Source organism: Eumetopias jubatus, unplaced genomic scaffold (assembly GCF_037043125.1).
Source record: "Eumetopias jubatus isolate StellerSeaLion01/CBP00866 unplaced genomic scaffold, mEumJub1_p1.0 scaffold_7, whole genome shotgun sequence".
Classification (NCBI taxonomy): Eukaryota; Metazoa; Chordata; class Mammalia; order Carnivora; family Otariidae; genus Eumetopias; species Eumetopias jubatus.
In genome coordinates this window covers 59013899-59034326 of record NW_028274813.1, presented here as the reverse complement: position 1 = coordinate 59034326, position 20428 = coordinate 59013899, and the positions used below count along the sequence as shown (strand labels likewise).

Genomic DNA, 20428 nt, shown 5'->3' with positions numbered 1-20428 from the left:
TTTTTTTTAATTTGAGAGAGAGTGTGTGCATGAGTAGGAGGAGGGCCAGAGGGAAAGGGAGAGAGAGAGAGAGAATCTCAAGCAGACTCCCCACTGAGCATGGAACCTACATGGGGCTTGGTCCCAATACCCTGACTGAGATCATGACCTGAGCTGAAACCGAGTCGGATGCTCAACTGACTGAGACATCCAGGCACCAGTTTGAAATATTTTCTAATAAAAGAGAGTGGGGAAAAAAGACTTCATTTTATACCATCTTTGGATGGCATGGATTTCTTCAAACTACAGTATATTTTGGGAGAACTGATGTTTTTACTAAAATATCCATTCCTACTTTCCCCTGTTCTTTTTCTGAAAAGGCATACTTAAGCCGAGTAGCCTTCTATGGTTTGAAAGGCAGATACTCCAAAGCAATCTTGAATTGTAATGAGGCCATCAAAATTTATCCTCAGAATGTGCGTGCCTATATCTACAGAGGAGTTCTGAAATACTACAACAAGGTAGGGCTGTTTCTTGCCTTGTTAACTGAGATTTTAGAATGGGCAGATGCTCAGATGCCAAGTTGTGACTTGTTTCCTTTTTTTCTCCGTGAGAGGAGAATCACTGTGGTACAAAGGGCAGAACTGCATAGAACACTTTATACTTTCACAGTACTTCAAAGGGATTTCAATTCATAATTTTGCACAAAATAGTGCTATTTATTTTTGATATTTATATTTTAAATAGCACTTACTATTTACCTTATTAAGAAAGTAGTGTGTATTCATTGCAAAGGATTTGGAAAATACATAGGGGATTAAAGAAGATTAAAATCACCTATTATCCCCACCATCAAATGACAATTCCTGAAGAGCAATTTGGTTTATTTACATTTAGTCTTTTCTTTCCCTGAAAATATGATATGTATTTTCCAAAATTGGGATTATGCTACTTATAAATTTGTTGTGCCTTTCTTCTCATAATATTTAAAGATACTATTTTTAATGACCAAATAATATTCTACCATAGTATATTTTTATTGTTGGACATTTGGGTTGTTTTAAATGTTTTACTATTTTACTGTCTTAAATAATACAGTTACACACACTTAGAATAAAGTCATTGCTTGAGTTTATGATTGATTCCTAAACAGAAACTACTGGATCATATGGTGTGAGCAGCACCATTGATATCTGATACTGATATGGAATACTTTGTTTCTCCCTACTTTTCTTTTCTGACCTTTCTTTGTAACTATTTCATGTGAAATATATGGCAAATAATGCCTTAAAGCAAAGGTTAGACCTCGTATTACATGTCAATTCCATATACTGAATGATCTAAGGTATCAGAGAAGCATCAAAGAGGAAGTGAAAGAGAACATGGGTAGAAAACATGACCATTATGTTATATAACAGTATGAGTGACAGAAGCAAGCAAGGTTTGGCCAATATGGCTTATTTCTCTTTTACTAATAAGAAGTATAATCTTCTTTTTGCTTTATAGCAATATTGGCAATAAGATAATCATCTAAATTATATATTGAATTTTATTTGCAGGTAGGAGAGACATTATTATAATAATTCCTACCAAGAGATCTTAATTAACTCTGTGAAAGATTAGCTTAATTGTCTTAATTTCCCAGATGATGCACAGAATAGGTAAATGAGTGTTCCAAAAATTCTGATAGAATCAAGAATTTATTTTGCAATTAAACTTCAGTCCCTTATGATTAACCCTTCTTATCTAATTATTTTTTTCTTTATAGACTTATAAGCTAGCGATTACAGATTTAACTACATCTATCAATATGGACAAAAACAGTTATGTAGCATTTTATAACAGAGCATTATGTTACACCAAGATAAATGAACTTCGAATGGTAAGATGACCATTTTACTAAACTACACGTTATAGCATTTGTAAACACATGTAAAGCATTTTCTTATTTCTGTTATATAATTTTGAAAAATAATTCCTGTGGAAATACACACACACACAACAAACTTGAGAAACCAAAGAACCATTTCAAAGATGTTTAATGTTTTATTGGTCCTCAGCACATATTTTTACACAATCTTTGCAATGTCACATGAAAATTAATTTTACAATGCTCTTATAAGCATTTAAGGGCATTTATAAATTAAAATATATTATGCAATTCTCATTTGAGTGAATGTTTCTACTGATACACTGCTTGGAGAATTTTTAAGCAGTGATCACTAGCAATATCGTTGCTTCAAAAATCTCAACATTAGCTAGAACAGTTTGTCCAGAGACTTTTTGGTACAGCGCTCAGACCACAGACACAGCAGGGAGTTTTCCATGATGGTTTCCAGCTCCCAGACCAGCGACGAGTGTTGCCTGTGTCTTTTGAAGCCCCAACTGATGGCTGCAGTAAATCTTTCTCTCTGTTTGTCCTGATCCACCTTCTACCTGTGCAAACCCTCTTTTCTGTTTCCTAATCTTACCCTTCTCTTCCCTACCCTTGTAGACTTGGTCCTTTTCCAGTCAAGACCCCACCGGTCAGCTGGTCTCGGTCTCTCAGTGTTCTGTCCCATCCTCGCGCTTCTCTTCCTCTGTCGCCTGCTTGTCTTCTCTTCTTACTTCTCTCTACTTCCATAGTCAATGAAGCTTTCTCCTAAGACACTACGTCGCATTCCTGCTGTTCTCTGTGGACACACTCCTCCAATCTCCTTGAAATTTGGACAGTGAAGTCTGTTTAAAACAGTTGGAGATTTAGAAACGTATTTGCTGTGGAAGGGAAGAGGTTGAGAACCATTGTTTCTACCTAAGAGACTGTAGAATTCCTGGTAGCCAGTCTATCAAGTTTCCTCCAGAAATGTTGACAAATGAATAACTAATTTTTAACAAAGGAGTTAAGATTCTAAGAGCTAATTAAAGGATCATTTATCAAGTAACCTGCACAGCAGGTGTCTTTGATGACTCCCTCCCCACCCCCATTCCTGTCTTTTCTGGGTAACTCTGAAGCCTCAAACAATGGACTGGGTGGGGGCAGGGCACTCCCATTTTTGTTATCGTTGATATATAGCAGAATCAGTGTTCTATGAATAGGGAAAATGAAAGACTACCTAGAGATTTAACTAGAATAATAACATATTGGTTATTTTAGAGCTGCCAGGTACTCAACACATTTCCTCCAACTGAGTAACTTTACAGAGGAGGAAATGAAAGCAGGGAGAAGTTAGAAACACATCCAAGTCACAGAAAGTAGAAGCCTGTATTGGTGTTCACAGGTTTGTTTGCTTCTGGTTAACAGTCTTTATGTGGCTTTGTAAAACCAGTTGACCTCCAGCATGTGGACCGGATGTCATTTAACAGTGTCACCGCCTCCCTTTTTGTCTCCCTCCACCTGTTTCTCAGCATTCCTGCCATCACTGGAGTGAGAAAACCCAAGTACCTTTCTGCAGAAAATGCACTTAGGCATTCTTCCCAAGATATGCTTTCATAAAAAATTAAGAAAAGGTGAAATCTGCTTCCTACCACCTCATTTTAATATAAATAACAGTTACCACTTACTTAGGGCTTATTGGGTGACAAGCACTGAGCTAAATGCTTTACCAACATACAATCAAAATATTTTTAAGTGGACTTTTGCAACGATATGATAAGTTATTAATATTCCAATTTTATAGATGAGGAAACTGAGGCTTAGTGTTAAGTAATTTCCCCAAGATTGAAGAGGTAATAATAATAGCAGAGGCATGATCCAAATCCTGCTCATTGACCTTCACGACATCTCATTTCCCACCTTTTGTTTCCTCTTGAGTCACATATTCAGCTGCTTAGTAGATCTCTAAGGCATCTTACAAGTTTTACATTCTGGGATTCTGTGACAGGAAAATTGCAAACATTCTAGTTTTTTTTTTTTTTAAGATTTAATCCATTTGACAGAGACACAATGAGAGAGGGAACACAAGCAGGGGGAGTGGGAGAGGGAGAAGCAGGCTTCCCACGGAGCAGGGAGCCCGACGTGGGACTCGATCCCAGGACCCTGGGATCATGACCTGAGCTGAAGGCAGAGGCTTAACGACTGAGCCACCGAGGCGCCCCTAGTTTTGTTTTGTTTTATATGTATTATGAATTATTTTTACAGCCCTGGCAGAGGTTTTCTTATAATTATGTCACAATGCACATATAGGATCTTTAATTGTACAGTTCTTTTAGACACTTGAGTGCCTAGTAATGAAACACTAGAGAAGGACCAATGAGCAAATAGTAAAATATTTATTTGCATTTTCAGTTAGTGGGTGGGACAGGCATATAAGATTAGGCCCTTTTCTGATGAAACTGTAAGGCCGCTTTCAGGCAAACAGGCTTGAGCAATGGAATGTAGTAAGGGCCACAGCAACGCCCTGGCTGAATAGACGGGCCCATCAGGTAACCCACCTCAGAATATCCACAGGCCCTAACTAACCGATGGGCTTCTTACAACCAGGTACAGTTACCAAAAAAGGGGAAGATTCCAAACTCGGCATACCCCTTCACCTTCCCCCTTTAAAAACAGCCCCACCCACTGCCTCCTCCCAGACAGCTGTCCTCTGCGGTCCTGCCCTCCACTCCCTTGCGGTGCATTCAATAAACTTCTATCTCCTTTGTTCTGCTTTAGGTGGAATCTATCACTGCCCTTGCCACCAGTTTCCACCCCATCAGTGCCCCACATCTGGGGGTCCCCGTCCAATTGAGAGACACCCCATTTAGACACCACAGAAACCTATATGGCTCTTTTGGACAAAATGTTTAGTAGGAAAATGAGTTAAGAGATTCAGCTCCAACCCAAATTTAGGATAGTCCTAGTACCTGGTACAGAACCAGTGAATTAAAAAAACAAAAAACAAAAAACAAAAACAGATTAAAGTAATGGAGAAAGGTCTTTTGAGTTGATAATTCTTAGTTTAGACTTGTGTATTACAAAACATAAGTATGCTTATCAAAATATATTTTTTTAAAGATTTTAGTTATTTATTTGACAGAGAGAGAGACAGCGAGAGCAGGAACACAAGCAGGGGGAGTGGGAGAGGGAGAAGGAGGCTTCCCGCGAAGCAGGGAGCCTGATGCAGGGCTCCATCCCAGGACCCTGGGATCCCAACCTGAGCTGAAGGCAGACACTCTACGACTGAGCCACCCAGGCGCCCCTCAAAATATTTTGAAGTAATTTTCCAATGACTGTTTATTTGTTAGTGTATTAAAATTCAGTTTAATTGATTCATGATTTATTCATTCAACAAAAATTTATTAATACTGCCTATTATAGGCAGGCACTGAGCTAGTTATTTGCTTTACAATGGTGAACAAAATAGGTAAGCTCTGCCTCCATAAAACTTAGGTTTCAGGGTTTCAGTGGTAAAAACAGTAAAACACTAAAAAGAAATTAAATGTTAAAAGGTAGCAAGTGCTCTGCTTTAATGTCAACAGTCATTTGGTGAAACTACTGAGTGGGGGAAGGGTATTGCACCCCTCCCCTTCCAAACCATATACAATAAAAATGCTTAGGATGATCCAAAGATAACATGTGAAAGGTGAGCACAGTGTGGACCATTTATTAAAACATAATAGTGTTTGTAATATTTAGTTAATGGGACCCTTTAAATCTGATTGATTATTTTTGGCCATAAATATAACTCACATTAAAGAATCCATGTTAGGTCCTAGTTTGGTCATAAACACATTTGTTCATAGTCAATGTGGTAAGGCTCTCAAGAGTTGAATCTAGGTTGTAAGTGATTATTTTATTTTTAGGCATTAATAGATTATGGAATTGTGCTGCTTCTTGATGCTGGAGAAACTGTGACATTAAATACTTTCATTAATCGTGGACTCATCTACGTAGAGCTAGAGCAGTATAGTTTCGCATTGGAGGTAAACCTTCCTGTTTACTTGTAAAAATGAACCCACTTGATTTTGCACATTCTTTTCAGAAAACTAGTGAACAATTTTTTTCTTGGTATCATATGGCCGTATTAATGAGCAATAACAACTTTAGCAGGAATTGTATTGAAGTACTTTGAATGAATAATAGAATCTTTGCCAAGAAATGTGTATTTTTACTTTGTTTTGATTACAGCTAATATATAAAAAAGTGTTTCTGATTTGAAGAAATATCAATACACTCTCCTTCTCCCAGGGAGTATCTTAGCTACACATAAAACTCAATTATTTGGTAAATAAAATGATTTGTGTAATGATTTATTTTGCTGCTCAGTGCTAATTCTTCCTCATTCAAAATTTTCCTCATTCCCCACTGAAAATATATCAAAATAAATCTGTTTTGCATAGGGCAGAAAATGGCTGCTCAAAATAGGCTACTGGGAATAGACTTTTAAATTAGTGGAAACAGGCACTCAGAATTGCAATAAAATAGCATCTGCAGTGTCTTAAAAGAAAAACAGGTTGTTTAAAATGTATTTTAGTAATTAATTGTTATTAATTAAAATTAAACAAAATTCACCATTCTCATTTTTATCTTATTTGTATCGTCTATTTTAAGTTAATTTTGGAATTAAGATTAAGAAATATGAAGCAAAAATCAAATAGCAATTTGAAGTTTGCAGTTAAATAATGGTAATTTTGGTTTTGTGTTTCTGAGGAACGATGACAGAATATTATGTAGTGAGTGTTCCCTCATTTTTTTCACCTTTAGAGATGGCTTTTATTATTTTTCTGTGCCCTGGAGTTATCTTTTGAGATTCTGCCCCCACAGAAATACTTATTATTAAGGAAGTGTCTGAGAAATCTTATTCTAGGCAACTTATGCTATGATGAAATGTAATTTCAAGAGTTGAACTCCTTTAGCTTTTGGTTTTGAGTTATACCATTCAGAACTCCCTCAGTTAGGAGAAGTTAAAGAACTTTGTTTGGAGTGGGCAAGTAAGCTATGGAACTCTGGGCCACAGTGTTGGGGGTGGAACAAGTGAGGAAAACGGGGGTTGGGAGCAAAAGACCTCAGCTGTTGGAGAATTAAATACAGGGCCTGTGTTATCTAACAAGAAAATACCATTTAGTATTTAACAAAATCTTTCAGCTAGGAAGTAGTGGGGCAAGATTTGAACTCAGATCTTTCTTGATTCCAAATCCTATGTTCTTTCTCACAAGGCAAGTACCTGGCATTGGCCGTAAAGTCAGGGAGATCACGAAGACAGAGAAGCTCATGGTCTAGTGGGAATCATTGTCAACCCTTCCCTTTCTTTACCCTACATCTAAATCATGAGCAAGTCCAGTCAGCTCTACCATCAAAGCATATTTTGAATTCATCACTTCTCATTTTTGCCACTGCTATCCTCCTAATTCAAGCCTCAACCATCTTCCCCCGGGACTACTGTAGGAGCTTCTTAACTGGCCTCTCTGCTTTTGCTCTTGTTCCTCTGCATGCTGTTCTTTACACAGCAGCCAGGGAGACCTCTTAAAAACATAAAGAAGATTGAGCTATTCCTTTGCTTAAAATCTTCCATTGGCTTCCCATCACATTTAGAATAAAATCTGAATTCTTGACTATGCCAGCCAAGACCCTATATGATCTGGCTGTTGTCCACTGATCCGCCTTCATTGTCAAATGTTCTTCTTTTCTTCCCTCAGGTCACCCCCCTCTGGCCTTTTGCTATTCCTTGGAAATGCCAGGCTCTCTTCCTGCTTCACAGTCCTCACTCAAGCTATTCCCTAAGCAGAGAACACTCTTCCCACTGATCTGTGTGTGGTTCATGCCCTCCTTTCCTTTCAGATTTCTGCCCAAATGTGGCCTCCTTAGTCAAAAGGACCATAGATTGATTAAAATGGAATTTTTTTTAAATGAAAATAACTCAAAATAAGTCTGGAAAGGGAAAACAGAGGATACCAGCAGAAAACAAAAAATAAAATTTAGATCTAAATCTAACCCTATCAGTATTTACATCAAATAGAAATGGTCAAAATATACCAATTAAAATAATGAGGAGGTCAGATTGGAATTTTTAAAAAGTCCTTACTACAGGTGCTCCTGAGTAGCACAGTTAAGTGTTTGACTCGGTTTCAGCTCAGGTCTTGATCTCAGGATTGTGAAATTGAGCCCCGAGTCAGGTTCCACACTTAGCATGGAGTCTGCTTAAGACTCTCTCTCCCTCTCCCAAAATATTTGCAAATGACATATCAGATAAAGGGCTAGTATCCAAAATCTATAAAGAACTTATCAAACTCAACACCCAAAGAACAAATAATCCAATCAAGAAATGGGCAGAAGACATGAACAGACATTTTTCCAAAGAAGACATCCAAATGGCCAACAGACACATGAAAAAGTGCTCGACATCGCTCGGCATCAGGGAAATCCAAATCAAAACCTCAATGAGATACCACCTCACACCAGTCAGAATGGCTAGAATTAACAAGTCAGGAAACGACAGATGTTGGCGGGGATGCGGAGAAAGGGGAACCCTCCCACACTGTTGGTGGGAATGCAAGCTGGTGCAGCCACTCTGCAAAACAGTATGGAGGTTCCTCAAAAAGTTGAAAATAGAGCTACCATACGATCCAGCCATTGCACTACTGGGTATTTACCACAAAGATACAAATGTAGGGATCTGAAGGGGTACATGCACCCCGATGTTTATAGCAGCAATGTCCACAATAGCCAAACTGTGGAAAGACCCAAGATGTCCATCGACAGATTAATGGATAAAGAAGAGGTGGTATATATACACAATGGAATATTATGCAGCCATCAAAAGGAATGAGATCTTGCCATTTGCAACAACGTGGATGGAACTGGAGGGTGTTATGCTGAGTGAAATAAGTCAATCAGAGAAAGACATGTATCATATGACCTCGCTGATGTGAGGAATTTTTAACCTCAGGAAACAAACTGAGGGTTGCTGGAGTGGTGGGGGGTGGGAGGGATGGGGTGTCTGGGTGACAGACATTGGGGAGGGTATGTGCTATGGTGAGCGCTGTGAATTGTGCAAGACTGTTGAATCACAGATCAGTACTTCTGAAACAAATAATGTAATATATGTTACGAAAAAAAAGAAGAAGAAGATAGCAGGAGGGGAAGAATGAAGGGGAGTAAGTCAGAGGGGGAGACGAACCATGAGAGATGATGGACTCTGAAAAACAAACCGAGGGTTCTAGAGGGGAGGGGGTTGGGGGGATAGGTTAGCCTGGTGATGGGTATTAAAGAGGGCACGTATTGAATGGAGCACTGGGTGTTATACACAAACAATGAACCATGGAACACTACATCAAAAACTAATGATGTATGGTGATTAACATAACAATAAAAAATTAAAAAAAAAGACTCTCTCTCCCTCTCCCTCTACCCCTCCCCACATCCCTCTTTCTCAAATAAATAAATAAGTCTTAAAAAAAAAAGCCCTAGCTATATTCTGGCTGTAGGAAACATACTTTAAATATAATGATATAGATAGGTAAAAGTAAAAGGCTAAGGAAAAAAGCATGCCCTGCAAACACTAATTAAAAATTAAAAAAAGTTTTTTTTCTCAATGTAAAGTAAAAACTATTAATTTGAAGCGTTAAATTAAAAAAAAGATGCAGGTTGAGGGAGAACCAGTGAAAGAATGTAAGACTTAATAATAAGAGGGCTAGATAAACAACCAAGAGAAAGCAGAGTCTTAAAACCTATCTAGGGAAAAATTTTTAGTGGGAGTGATTGATAAATAGTGTGGTTAAGTAGGACAAATACTGAAAACCTATTAGTTAATTGAAAGTTGTATGTCCTACCTTCATAGGAACACGTTGACCAGGAAGTAGAACGCAACATTTAGACTGGCATTGTTTAGGAAGTTAATGGTTAAGCTGGTTGGTGTGAGAACATTTATTTATGTCTTTGTCCTCTTGAAAACCTACCAGGAAAACAGTAAAGGAATAAAAAGGTACTAATTCCACAAAGTTAAAGATGGTGGAGAGGAGCTGTTGAGGGCACCAAAAACTACCACTCAAGATTTTAATACCTCAAACTTAAAAATGAATGGGTAGCCAAGGATCCTACACTTGAGGGAGGTGAAACAGAGACTAAAACAAACAAATGCATTGCCATAGGTGTATGGGATGGTGGCAGAAGAGGAAGCGCATGGAGTGATGGTGTCGGATAGCTAAATATTAGCCTGTGTCGGAAGTCAAACATGATACAATACTCATGTTATTTAGAAATTTGAAGGTAAATAGCAGAACAAAACCCAGCAAGGTGTAAAAACAATTATCCTTGGGGAGTGGACTTGGGTAAGGAGAGGGGGAGCAAGAAGGGAGGCAGGGAGTCACTATAAGCTTTGTACGTTTTCTAGTTTTATTAGACCCTATGCATTGTATATAAAGGTTACTTTGAATAAGAGTAAAAATAGACAACAAATGCCTCTAGAGGCAGTTTACAAATTATAAAATGAAATTGGCCTTATTAAACAAGAATAATGAGTTGAGGGAATATGGGGACATGGCCGCTGTGAGTGTTGACCATACGTTCAAGGAGACTGGTAATGACACGGCAAGGCCATGTGTAGTTTTTGGGGAGGGAGGATTGAGGGAAGGCGCATTAGGGCAGGGCAGTGAGCCAGCGATTAAAGATACAGAAAGCGGCAGGGCTGTGATGCAGCAAGTTTCCAGAGGAGACAGGAAGGAATAAAGTCGAGAGCCCACTCTCTGACACAGAAAGTGAGACAGTGTGAGTGAAGGTCTGCACAAATAAATCCACCAGTGGAGGGAGTGGGAGTTGGGATTTTGCTTTGTATATGAGTGACTGCGTGTGGTTTGTTATTTAGCATCTCCATATTAGAGAAAAGATTCATGCAGATAAGAAAAATCATAAAAATTCTGTTAGCTTTATTCTAAGTAATGCTAAGTCATCATTTATGTCTATTGCTGATAATTAAGGCCTAATTACCATATAGCATAATAATGGTTGTGTATATAAAGTCAAGTTGACATTTGTCAATTGTATCTGATTACAAAATGAAACTTGGCATTCTCAATCTTTTAAGTTTGTGGTCACTCCCCACAACTCTTCGAATTAATAAGAATGTTTGTAACAAATCTCACACTTGTAAATTTGCTTCTATTTTAGCAAAACAATTCTTTTAGGGGAGTTAGCTGGCAGCATATCTGATTAGATTGTATTTGAGTAGACAATAACTTTCTTATTTTCTCCCACATATTTCCACTTAGTATCAAAATATATTCTAGGAATCTAAATGGGGAGTCTGCATTCACAAATTGGTCTACGTGACTAATACCTTCCTCCCGCAGTAGGATCCCAGGGTGCTCATTTGACCCTACTGCTCCCTCTTCCAGCCAGTATTTGCAGAAAACTCATTCTACCCCCACAAGACAGCCAGCTCCCTCCCTGTGGCACAGCCTGGGAAGGTTTGTGGAAGAAAGAGGGGAGAAGAGAAGGAAAGGGGAAGGGAGAAGGAGAAGGAGAGGGAGACCATCTATTAAGGTTAGCTCCTCGGACACCTGGGTGGCTCAGTTGGTTAAGCGACCGCCTTTGGCTCAGGTTATGATCCTGGAGTCCCCGGATCGAGTCCCGCATCGGGCTCCCTGCTCAGCAGGGAGCCTGCTTCTCCCTCTGACCCTCTTCCCTCTCGTGCTCTCTCTCTAATAAGTAAAATCTTAAAAAAAAAAAAAAAAAGGTTAGCTCCTCTCCAGTGCCCAAGGGAGGACAGTGAGTGTTAGGGCCACAAAGTCAGGACATTTTGCAGGCTTAGCACTTGTAATTCTCTTAACAACCTCTTCCCCTGGGCCATTCCAGTCTATCTTAGTTGACTTCTCTAACTCAAAATCTTGGGGTTAGAGTCTACATTGCTTCCTCTCAGGAGCTTCTAGGATCCCTGGACAAACAACACCCTTCCCAGAAGTGTGGACTCCAAAGGTAGGAGCAGCCTTAGCTAATCCACACCAGAAGGCCCAGTTATACACTTTCACTGGGCCTAGGTGCCTATGGGTCCTATGACATGTAATGTCAAAGCTTCTCTCCAAGTGAATTTCCATTTCTATCTAGATGGGGAAGTCTCTGGTGGTGTGCGCTGGGGAAAAAACAATAAAATGAAAGCAAATGAAATATCTCATTACACAGAGCAGGGCAAAGCCACAAGAAGAGGGGAGACCAGTAGCATAAGATTCTGAGTGAGTTTCCAGCTATGCTCCATGCATTCTCACTAACTGTGATACTAAAAGGAAAAATGAAGTTTTAGGAAGATGTATATTTTAATGCTTGTGTTAAATATATTCATGGTAGAATCAAAGTTAGAAGGAAGTTTAAGAAAGCACAAAAGATAATGTTGCAAAATTAACAAAAACTTATAAAACTGTTTCAGGATTTTAAACAAGCTGCACTGATAAGCAAGACTGATGTGAGCCTTTGTCAAGCCACTGCCATGTGCCATCACAGGTATGGAGTGCAATTTATGTTGATGTGAGAGCGGGTAGAACCACAATATTTATAATGATAGAAGAATAGAAGAAACAGAGGAAAATGTTGTGGAACTAACAGAGTACAAAAATGGGGAGAGACACAAAGATTCCCTGTAAAGAAGTGGGGAGCACACCTGAATGTGTCATTAAATATTCAAGAAAATACCTGCATCATGGCATTGGGGTACCCATTTGATACAAGCCCATTTACTGGAAAGGACCTTGGTAATATAGAGAATAAAATCATGCATAGCTTGAAATAGCTAAGAACAAAATCAAATTAATTAATTTTGTGCTTAAAATGGAACTAACTTTTAAAAAGTCTGTTTCCTGGAAGAGAGAGTGATTTCAAAACATAATGTATTTTCAAGAAAATTTTGCATTTAGAAAAACATAGTTCTAAATCTAAAACTAATTACAATACCAGTAAATATCCACAAAGTACAATAAAATCTACAAAAAACATATTACTTAAAATATTATTACCTGTTTCTGGGATTATTATAAAAATAAGTAATGGGGCATCTGGTGGCTCAGTCAGTTAAGCATCCTGACCCTTGATCTCAGGGTTGTAAGTTTGAGCCCTGTGTTGGGCTCCACACCCAACTGGGTGTGGAGCCTACTTAAAAAAGAAAAAAAAGTAAGTTATAGAAGTGGAGAAAAGAATAGGCTCAAATACAGATGACTATCAGTTTAAAATTTACTCAGATAATATTAGAGTAGGTAGATTTTGTTAACTATAGGGTTTACGTTTCTATATATACAGTTGGCGTGAAAAATTAATTTCTGGTCATTTTGTTTTTAAAAGCATAGAGATTCAGCACGTGAAGATTTTAAGGTAGGATAAGATATGTTTGATTAAGTAATAGTTTACAGCATTATTTTTCATGAAACAACAGCAATTAATAGGAGGAGAAATTTGGATGTTCATAAATTATGTAGGCTAGGCTGTGTAAACATCAAATTTAGAGAATAGTACATAATTTGAATTATTTAGGAAATAAGCATTCTTTTTTTCCCTTTTAGGACATAGCTACATTTTCCTATGAGAGTCAGACTTTTTATTTTATGAACATAGTAATATAATAACTGGTACTTGTGAAAGGTGTCATTGAGGTAAAAAACCTAAACAAGTCTCAGACATCTAATTTTATATAGAAAGCAAAACATAGTCACACTGTTGTCTATGTTAATCCAGGAAACTTTGTACAATTCATCTCTTTAGGTAATTGTCATCCTTAAACAGAGATGGAATAATGATGACTGACATGTTTGTTTTGGTGGGAGAGTGCAGACCAAAAATGTCTGAGGTCATTGTATTCTCTTAAAATCAAAAAAAAAAAAAAAAAAAAAGACTGCAAAGTTTCTCTCAACCTCATTCCTATGTTTAGCAACTATTAGAGACAATAAAGTTCTCTCTGTGTCAGTTCCTGATCTCTTTTATGAAATGTAATCACTGGGTCTATATGGCAGAGCCTCCTTAAGCTGATACTGCTTTGCAATTCCAAATAACCCAACTTTCATCAGCCGACTGGAATCTCTATTGTCCTTTAATAAAAGTAGAATTTAAATCAACAGTAAAGCCCTGATAACTCACAATCCCAATTCCATGTGTTTTGAGTTTTACTGAATTTAGCAATCAGGAATGTTTGGTGATTGGTTATATTTATTTCAGGAGAAGTATTTTTGCTTTTCAAGGTAAGCTATAACATACTTATACCACAGCAGCTTGGTTTCTAAGTACTGAGATTCATTATTGATGTCTTATAGTGGGAAAGTAAAAATTCTCCCATTTGGAAAATTCAAAAAAAGGAATAAATCTTTAAATTTTAGGACTTTGATCTTTGAACTCATGGGGTTGCAGACTTTTGAAGTATGCCTTTGTATATCTCTGGCTCTCACTCTTGTGGTTGCTAGGAGACAACATTCCTTAGGCTGAATATCCTACTTGTTGTCCAGTTTGGTCACTAAGAGTGTTATGGTAGAGTTAATTTTTAGATCTCTTTGAGAAAGCCACCTTTAGATTAAAAAAAAAAAATGCCACAGGGAGAGAGCCTGATTTACTCAGAGTTACATGTCCTATCCACTTTTTACCCCCGAATATCTATTTTACTATTCTTATATTTGCATAAAATATTTTTGAATCTTTGACTCTGCAAGCCCCATTCTTTAGTTTTGGGAGGTATTTATGATTTATTTGTACAACTCAGTAGGGCACATCTGGTCACGTATGTGATTAATTTGGAAAATGCAGTGGGCCTTTGTGTCTGTGGCCTCACTGCCACACTTAGCACATGGTCCATAGTTATGGACACTGTAATGAAAATCATGCACCTTCCTCAGTGATCATATTATTTCAGATTTATAAAAACATTTTATTTTAGAAAAACTAATTTAATATACTTTTATATTTGTAATTGATGCTTAACAATTTATGTCTTGCTGAATATGTATCCTGATATAACATAGATACTTTACCAGATTCTTCTGTTGTTTAACTGCCGTATGATTATGAAACAAGAGCTTCAGTCTAGGATATTGTGTGATATATACATTTTCAAATAAATGAGATTGCTATTTCTATAGTGTTATCTGTTTCTTTCTTTTCTTTTTCTTTTTTTTTTTTTTCTATTTGTACAGGGAGCTGGGAAGTCTCTGGTTTTGACAATGTCACCTCCTCTGGGCTTGATTTTTAGTCATTGTCAGCTTTGAAGAGCTTGCTAGGTGTCTTTCAAGGTCTCTTTCTAACTTTAAGGGTTAATAATTACTTAATTAGTCTGAATGGATTAGGTGCTCATTAAACTTTAGTGCTGATAGAGGAGTTAAGATGGCAGAGGAGTAGGGGGACCCTAAGCTTGTCTCTTCCCTTGAACACAGCTAGATAGTGATCAAGTCATTCTGAACACCCAAGAAATCAATCAGCGGTCTACAAAAACAAAAACTGCAAGTCTACAAGTAGAAAAGTGACCACCTTTGGAAGGTAGGAGATGTGGAGTTGACTTGGGGGAGATACAGCTCTGGATACATTGGTGGGGAGGGAGCCTGCTTACGGAGGCTACCACAAAGTATTAGAAGCCATGGAGTGTAAAATCTGAACCTTTAGTGGTCCACTGCCATGGAGGATGTGCCTGGCTTAAAGGTGTTCAGGTGGCAAAGTGGGGCAGAATCCCAGGACTGAAAGCATGGTCTGAAAGAATTCTTTGAAAGAATTAATAAGATCGATAAACTCCTAGCCAGACTTATCAAAAAGAAATGAGAAAGGACCCAAATTAATAAAATCATGAATGAAAGAGGAGAGATCATGACCAATACCAAGGAAATACAAACAATTTTAAGGACATATTGAACAACTATATGCCAACAAATTAGGCAATCTGGAAGAAATGGATGCATTCTTGGAAACTTATAAACTACCAAAACTGTTTGAAAATCTGAACAGACCCATAACAAGCAAGGAAATTGAAGCAGTAATCAAAAACCTCCCAAAAAACAAGAGTCCAGGGCCAGATGGCTTCCCAGGGGAATTCTACCAAACATTTAAAGAAGAGTCAATACCTATTCTTCTGAAGCTGTTTCAAAAAATAGAAATGGAAGGAAAGCATCCAAACTCATTCTATGAGGCCAAAATTACCTTGATCCCAAAACCAGACAAAGACTGCATCAAAAAGGAGAATTACAGACCAATATCCCTGATGAAGATGGATGCCAAAATTTACTCACCAGGATACTGGCCAATAGGATCCAATAGTACATGAAAAGGATTATTCACCATGACCAAGTGGGATTTATTCCTGGGCTGCAAGCGTGGTTCAACATTTGTAAATCAATCAGTGTGATATATCACATTAATAAGAGAAAGGACAAAAGACATATGATCTTCTCAATTGATGCAGAAAAAGCATTTGACAAAATACAGCATCCTCTCTTGATTAAAACTCTCCACAGTGTAGGGATAGAGGGAATATACCCTCTATATTGGAACTATAAAAGCAATATAAAGGAAATGTAAAAGGAAATATAAAATATATAAAAGCCATCTATAAAAAGCCCACAGCGAATATCATTCTCAATGGGGAAAATATGAGAGCTTTCCTCCTAAGATCAGGAACATGACAGCATGCCCACTCTCACCACTGCTGTTCAATGTAGTACTAGAAGTCCTAGCCTCAGCAATCAGAAAAACAAAAAGAAATACAAGGCATTCAAATTGGCAAAGAAGAAGTCAAACTCTCATGGTCTGCAGATGACATGACACTTTATGTGGAAAACCCAAAAGAATCCACCCCAAAATTCCTAGAACTCATACATGAATTCAGCAAAGTTGCAGGATATAAAATCAATGCACAGAAATCAGTTGCATTTCTATACACCAATAATAAAGCAGCAGAAAAAGGAATCAAGGAACCGATCCCACTTTCAATTGCACCAAAACCAATAAGATACCTAGGAATAAACCTAACTGAAGAGGTAAAAGATCTGTACTCTGAAAGCTACAAAGCACTTATGAAGAAATTGAAGAGGACACAAAGAAATGGAAAAGCATTCCGTGCTCATGGATTGGAAGAACAAACATTGTTAAAATGCCTATACTACCCAAAGCAATCTACACATTTAATGCAATCCCTATCAAAATACCACCAACATTTTTCAAAGAGCTAGAACAAACAATCCTAAAATATGTTTGGAACCACAAAAGATTCCAAATAGCCAAAGGAATTTTGAAAAAGAAAAAACTGGAATCATCACAATTCCTGATTTCAAGGTATAGTACAAAGCTGTAGTCATCAAGACAGTATGGTACAGGCACAAAAACAGACACATATCAATGGAACAGAATAGATAACCCAGAAATGTTCCCACAGCTCTATGGTCAACTAATCTGGATAAAGCAGGTAAGAATATCCAGTGGAAAAAGGACAGTCTCTTCAACAAATGGTATTGGGAAAACTGGACAGCAACATGCAGAAGAATAAAACTGGGCCACTTTCTTATACCATACACAAAAATAAATTCAAAATGGAGGAAAGACGTACATGTGAGACAAGAATCCATCAAAATCCTAGAGAAGAACACAGGCAGAAAACTTTCTGACCTTGGCCATAGCAACTTCTTACTAGACATGTCGCTGGAGGCAAGGGAAACAAAAAAGCAAAAATGAACTATTGGGACATCATCAAGATAAAAAGCTTCTGCACAGCAAAGGAAACAATCAACAAAACTAAGAGGCAGCCTATGGAATGGGAGAAGATGTTTGCAAATGACATATCTGATAAAGGGTTACTATCCAAAATCTATAAAGAACTTATTGAACTCAATACCCAAAGAGAAAATAATCCAATCAAGAAATGGGCAGAAGACATGAATAGACACTTTTCCAAAAAAGACATCCAGATGGTTAACAGACACATGAGAAGATGCTCAACATCACTCATCATCAGGGAAATACAAATCAAAACCATGACGAGATACCACCTCACACAGGTCAGAATGGCTAAAATTAACAACACAAGAAACAACAGATTTTTGCAAGGATGTAGAGAAAGGGGAACCCTCTTGAACTGTTGGTGGGAATGCAAACTGGTGTAGCCACTCTGGAGAACAGTATGGAGGTTCCTCAAAAAGTTAAAATAGAACTACCCTATGATCCAGCAATTGCACTACTAGGTATTTACCAAAAGGGTACAAAAATACATATTCGAAGGGGAACATGCACCCCAATGTTTATAGCAGCATTATCAAAAATAGCTAAACTATGGAGAGAGTCCATTTGTCTATCAACTGATGAATGGATAAAGAAGGGGTGGTATATATAAATATACAATGGAATATTACTCAGCCATCAAAAAGATGAAATCTTGCCATTTGCACGACATGTATGAAGCTAGAGTGTATTATGCGAAGCAAAATAAGTCAGTCAGAGAAAGACAAATACCATATGCTCTCACTCATATGTGGAATTTAAGAAACAAACCAGATGAACATATGGGAAGGGGGAAGAAAAGGAGAGAGAGAAACAAACCATAAGAGACTCTTATGATAGAGAACAAAGTGAGGCTTGATGGAGGGAGGTGGGTGGGGGATGGGCTAGATGGGTGATGGGTATTAAGGAGGGCACTTGTTGTGATGAGCAGGGAGTGTTCTATGGAAGTGAGGAACCACTGAATTCTACTCCAGAAACCAATATTGCACTGTATGTTAACTAAAATTAAATAACAACAACAACAAAACTTTAGTGATAATAACTAGATAGGTATAGAAAAGTAGCTTCAAATTATTGCTTCATTTTTTCTTTTAAAATTGGTTGGTTTATACAAAAGGTGAGATTGTATTTTATAATCCATATATTGGTGTATGTTCTCACAAAGGATTTTTAATTTCCTTCTGGGTATGAGTGGGGCAATGTGTATGATGCAAATGGATGTTAATATACTAGAAGTATTTCAATGATTTATGAGCAAACTATGAGAGAACTGAGACTGCTGTGGAAATTTCAGTTTACATAATCACCATAGGTATGCATCATAAGTAAATAGTTTGCTGTTACTCATAGATAGAAATACTGAGCACAACAACCTATCAGCTAAATGCATTTTATACAGAATTACTACTGTCTAATTATTCTTGATTAGGAATTTGTTATGCAAAGCAATCTTGAGAAAGAGGAACAAAGCTGGAGGTATCACAGCCCCATATTTCAAACTATACTACAAAGCTGTAGTCATCAAAACAGTATGGTGCTGGCACAGAAATAGACACATAGATCAATGGAACAGGATAGAGAACCCAGAAAGAAACTTATGTTTGTATGATCAATTAATCTACCATAAAAGAGGCAAGAATATACAATGGGGGGAAAGACAGTCTCTTTTTGAGACAGATTCTCATAAATGCTGTTGGAAAAATCAGACAGCTACATGCAGAAGAATGAAACTGGACCACTTTCTTACACATACACAGAAAGGAACTCCAAATGGATTAAAACCTAAATGCGAGACCTGAAACCATGAAAGTCCCAAAAGAAAACATGGGCAGTAATCTCCTGGACACCAGCCTTAGTGACTTTTTTTTTTTTTTGGATATGTCTCCTCAGGCAAAGGAAACAAAAGCAAAAACAAACTATTGGGACTACACCAAAATAGTCCCCAAAATAGTCTTTGCACAGCAAAAGAAACCACGAACAAAAAGAAAGGGCAACCTATTGAATGGGAGAAGATATTGGCAAATGATATATCTGATAAAGAGTTAATATCTAAAATATATAAAGAATTTATACAACTCAACACCAACCCCCCAATAATTAGATTAAAATGGGCAGAGAACCTGTATAGACATTTTTCCAAAGAAAACATACAGATGGCAACAGGTACATGAAAAGATGCTCAACATCACTGATCATCAGGGAAATGCAAATTAAAACCACAAGGAGAAATCACCTCACACCAGTCAGAATAGCTAGTACCAAAGAGACAGGAAATAACAAGTGTTGGTGAGGATGTGGAGAAAAGGGAACCTTTGTGGTACACTGTTGAGAATATAAATTGGTGCAACCAGTGTGGAAAACATTAAGGAGTGTCCTTAAAAAATTAAAAATAGAAATACTGTGTGATCCAGTAATTCCATTAATTTACCCAAAGAAAACAAAAACACTAATTGGAAAAGATCTGTGCAACTGTGTGTTTATTGTGGCATTATTTATAATAGCCAAGATATGGAAGTAACACAAGTGCCCTTGGATAGATGAATGGATAAAGAGGGTACACACACACACACACACACACACACACACACACACACACACACACACACAAGCGTGCGTGCATGTGCCCGCGCATGCACACAATGGAATTACTCAGCCATAAAAAAGAATGAGATCTTGCCATTTGCAACAACATAATGGACCTAGAGAGTATTATGCTAAGTGCAATAGATCAGAGAAAGGCAAATACTGCCTGATTTCACTTAAATGTGGAAATTGAAAAAGCAAGGCAAATGAGCAAACAAAAACAGAAACAGGCTCATCAATACAGAGAACAGATTGGTG

At 37.6% G+C, this 20428-nt stretch overlaps 1 protein-coding gene across 2 annotated transcripts in view; it reads left to right on the top strand.

The window, feature by feature from the left end:
• Positions 1–20428, top strand: part of TTC6 (tetratricopeptide repeat domain 6) — a 192799-nt gene that overhangs the window by 155634 nt on the left and 16737 nt on the right. The window contains exons 23-26 of one of the 2 annotated variants that reach the window (XM_088025049.1): positions 360–500; positions 1748–1861; positions 5740–5859; positions 12291–12364. In XM_088025049.1, the coding sequence (XP_087881175.1) occupies positions 360–500; positions 1748–1861; positions 5740–5859; positions 12291–12364 (449 nt within the window). The remainder of the gene's footprint in view (positions 1–359; positions 501–1747; positions 1862–5739; positions 5860–12290; positions 12365–20428) is intronic. The other variant, XM_028103865.1, reaches the window with a different exon arrangement.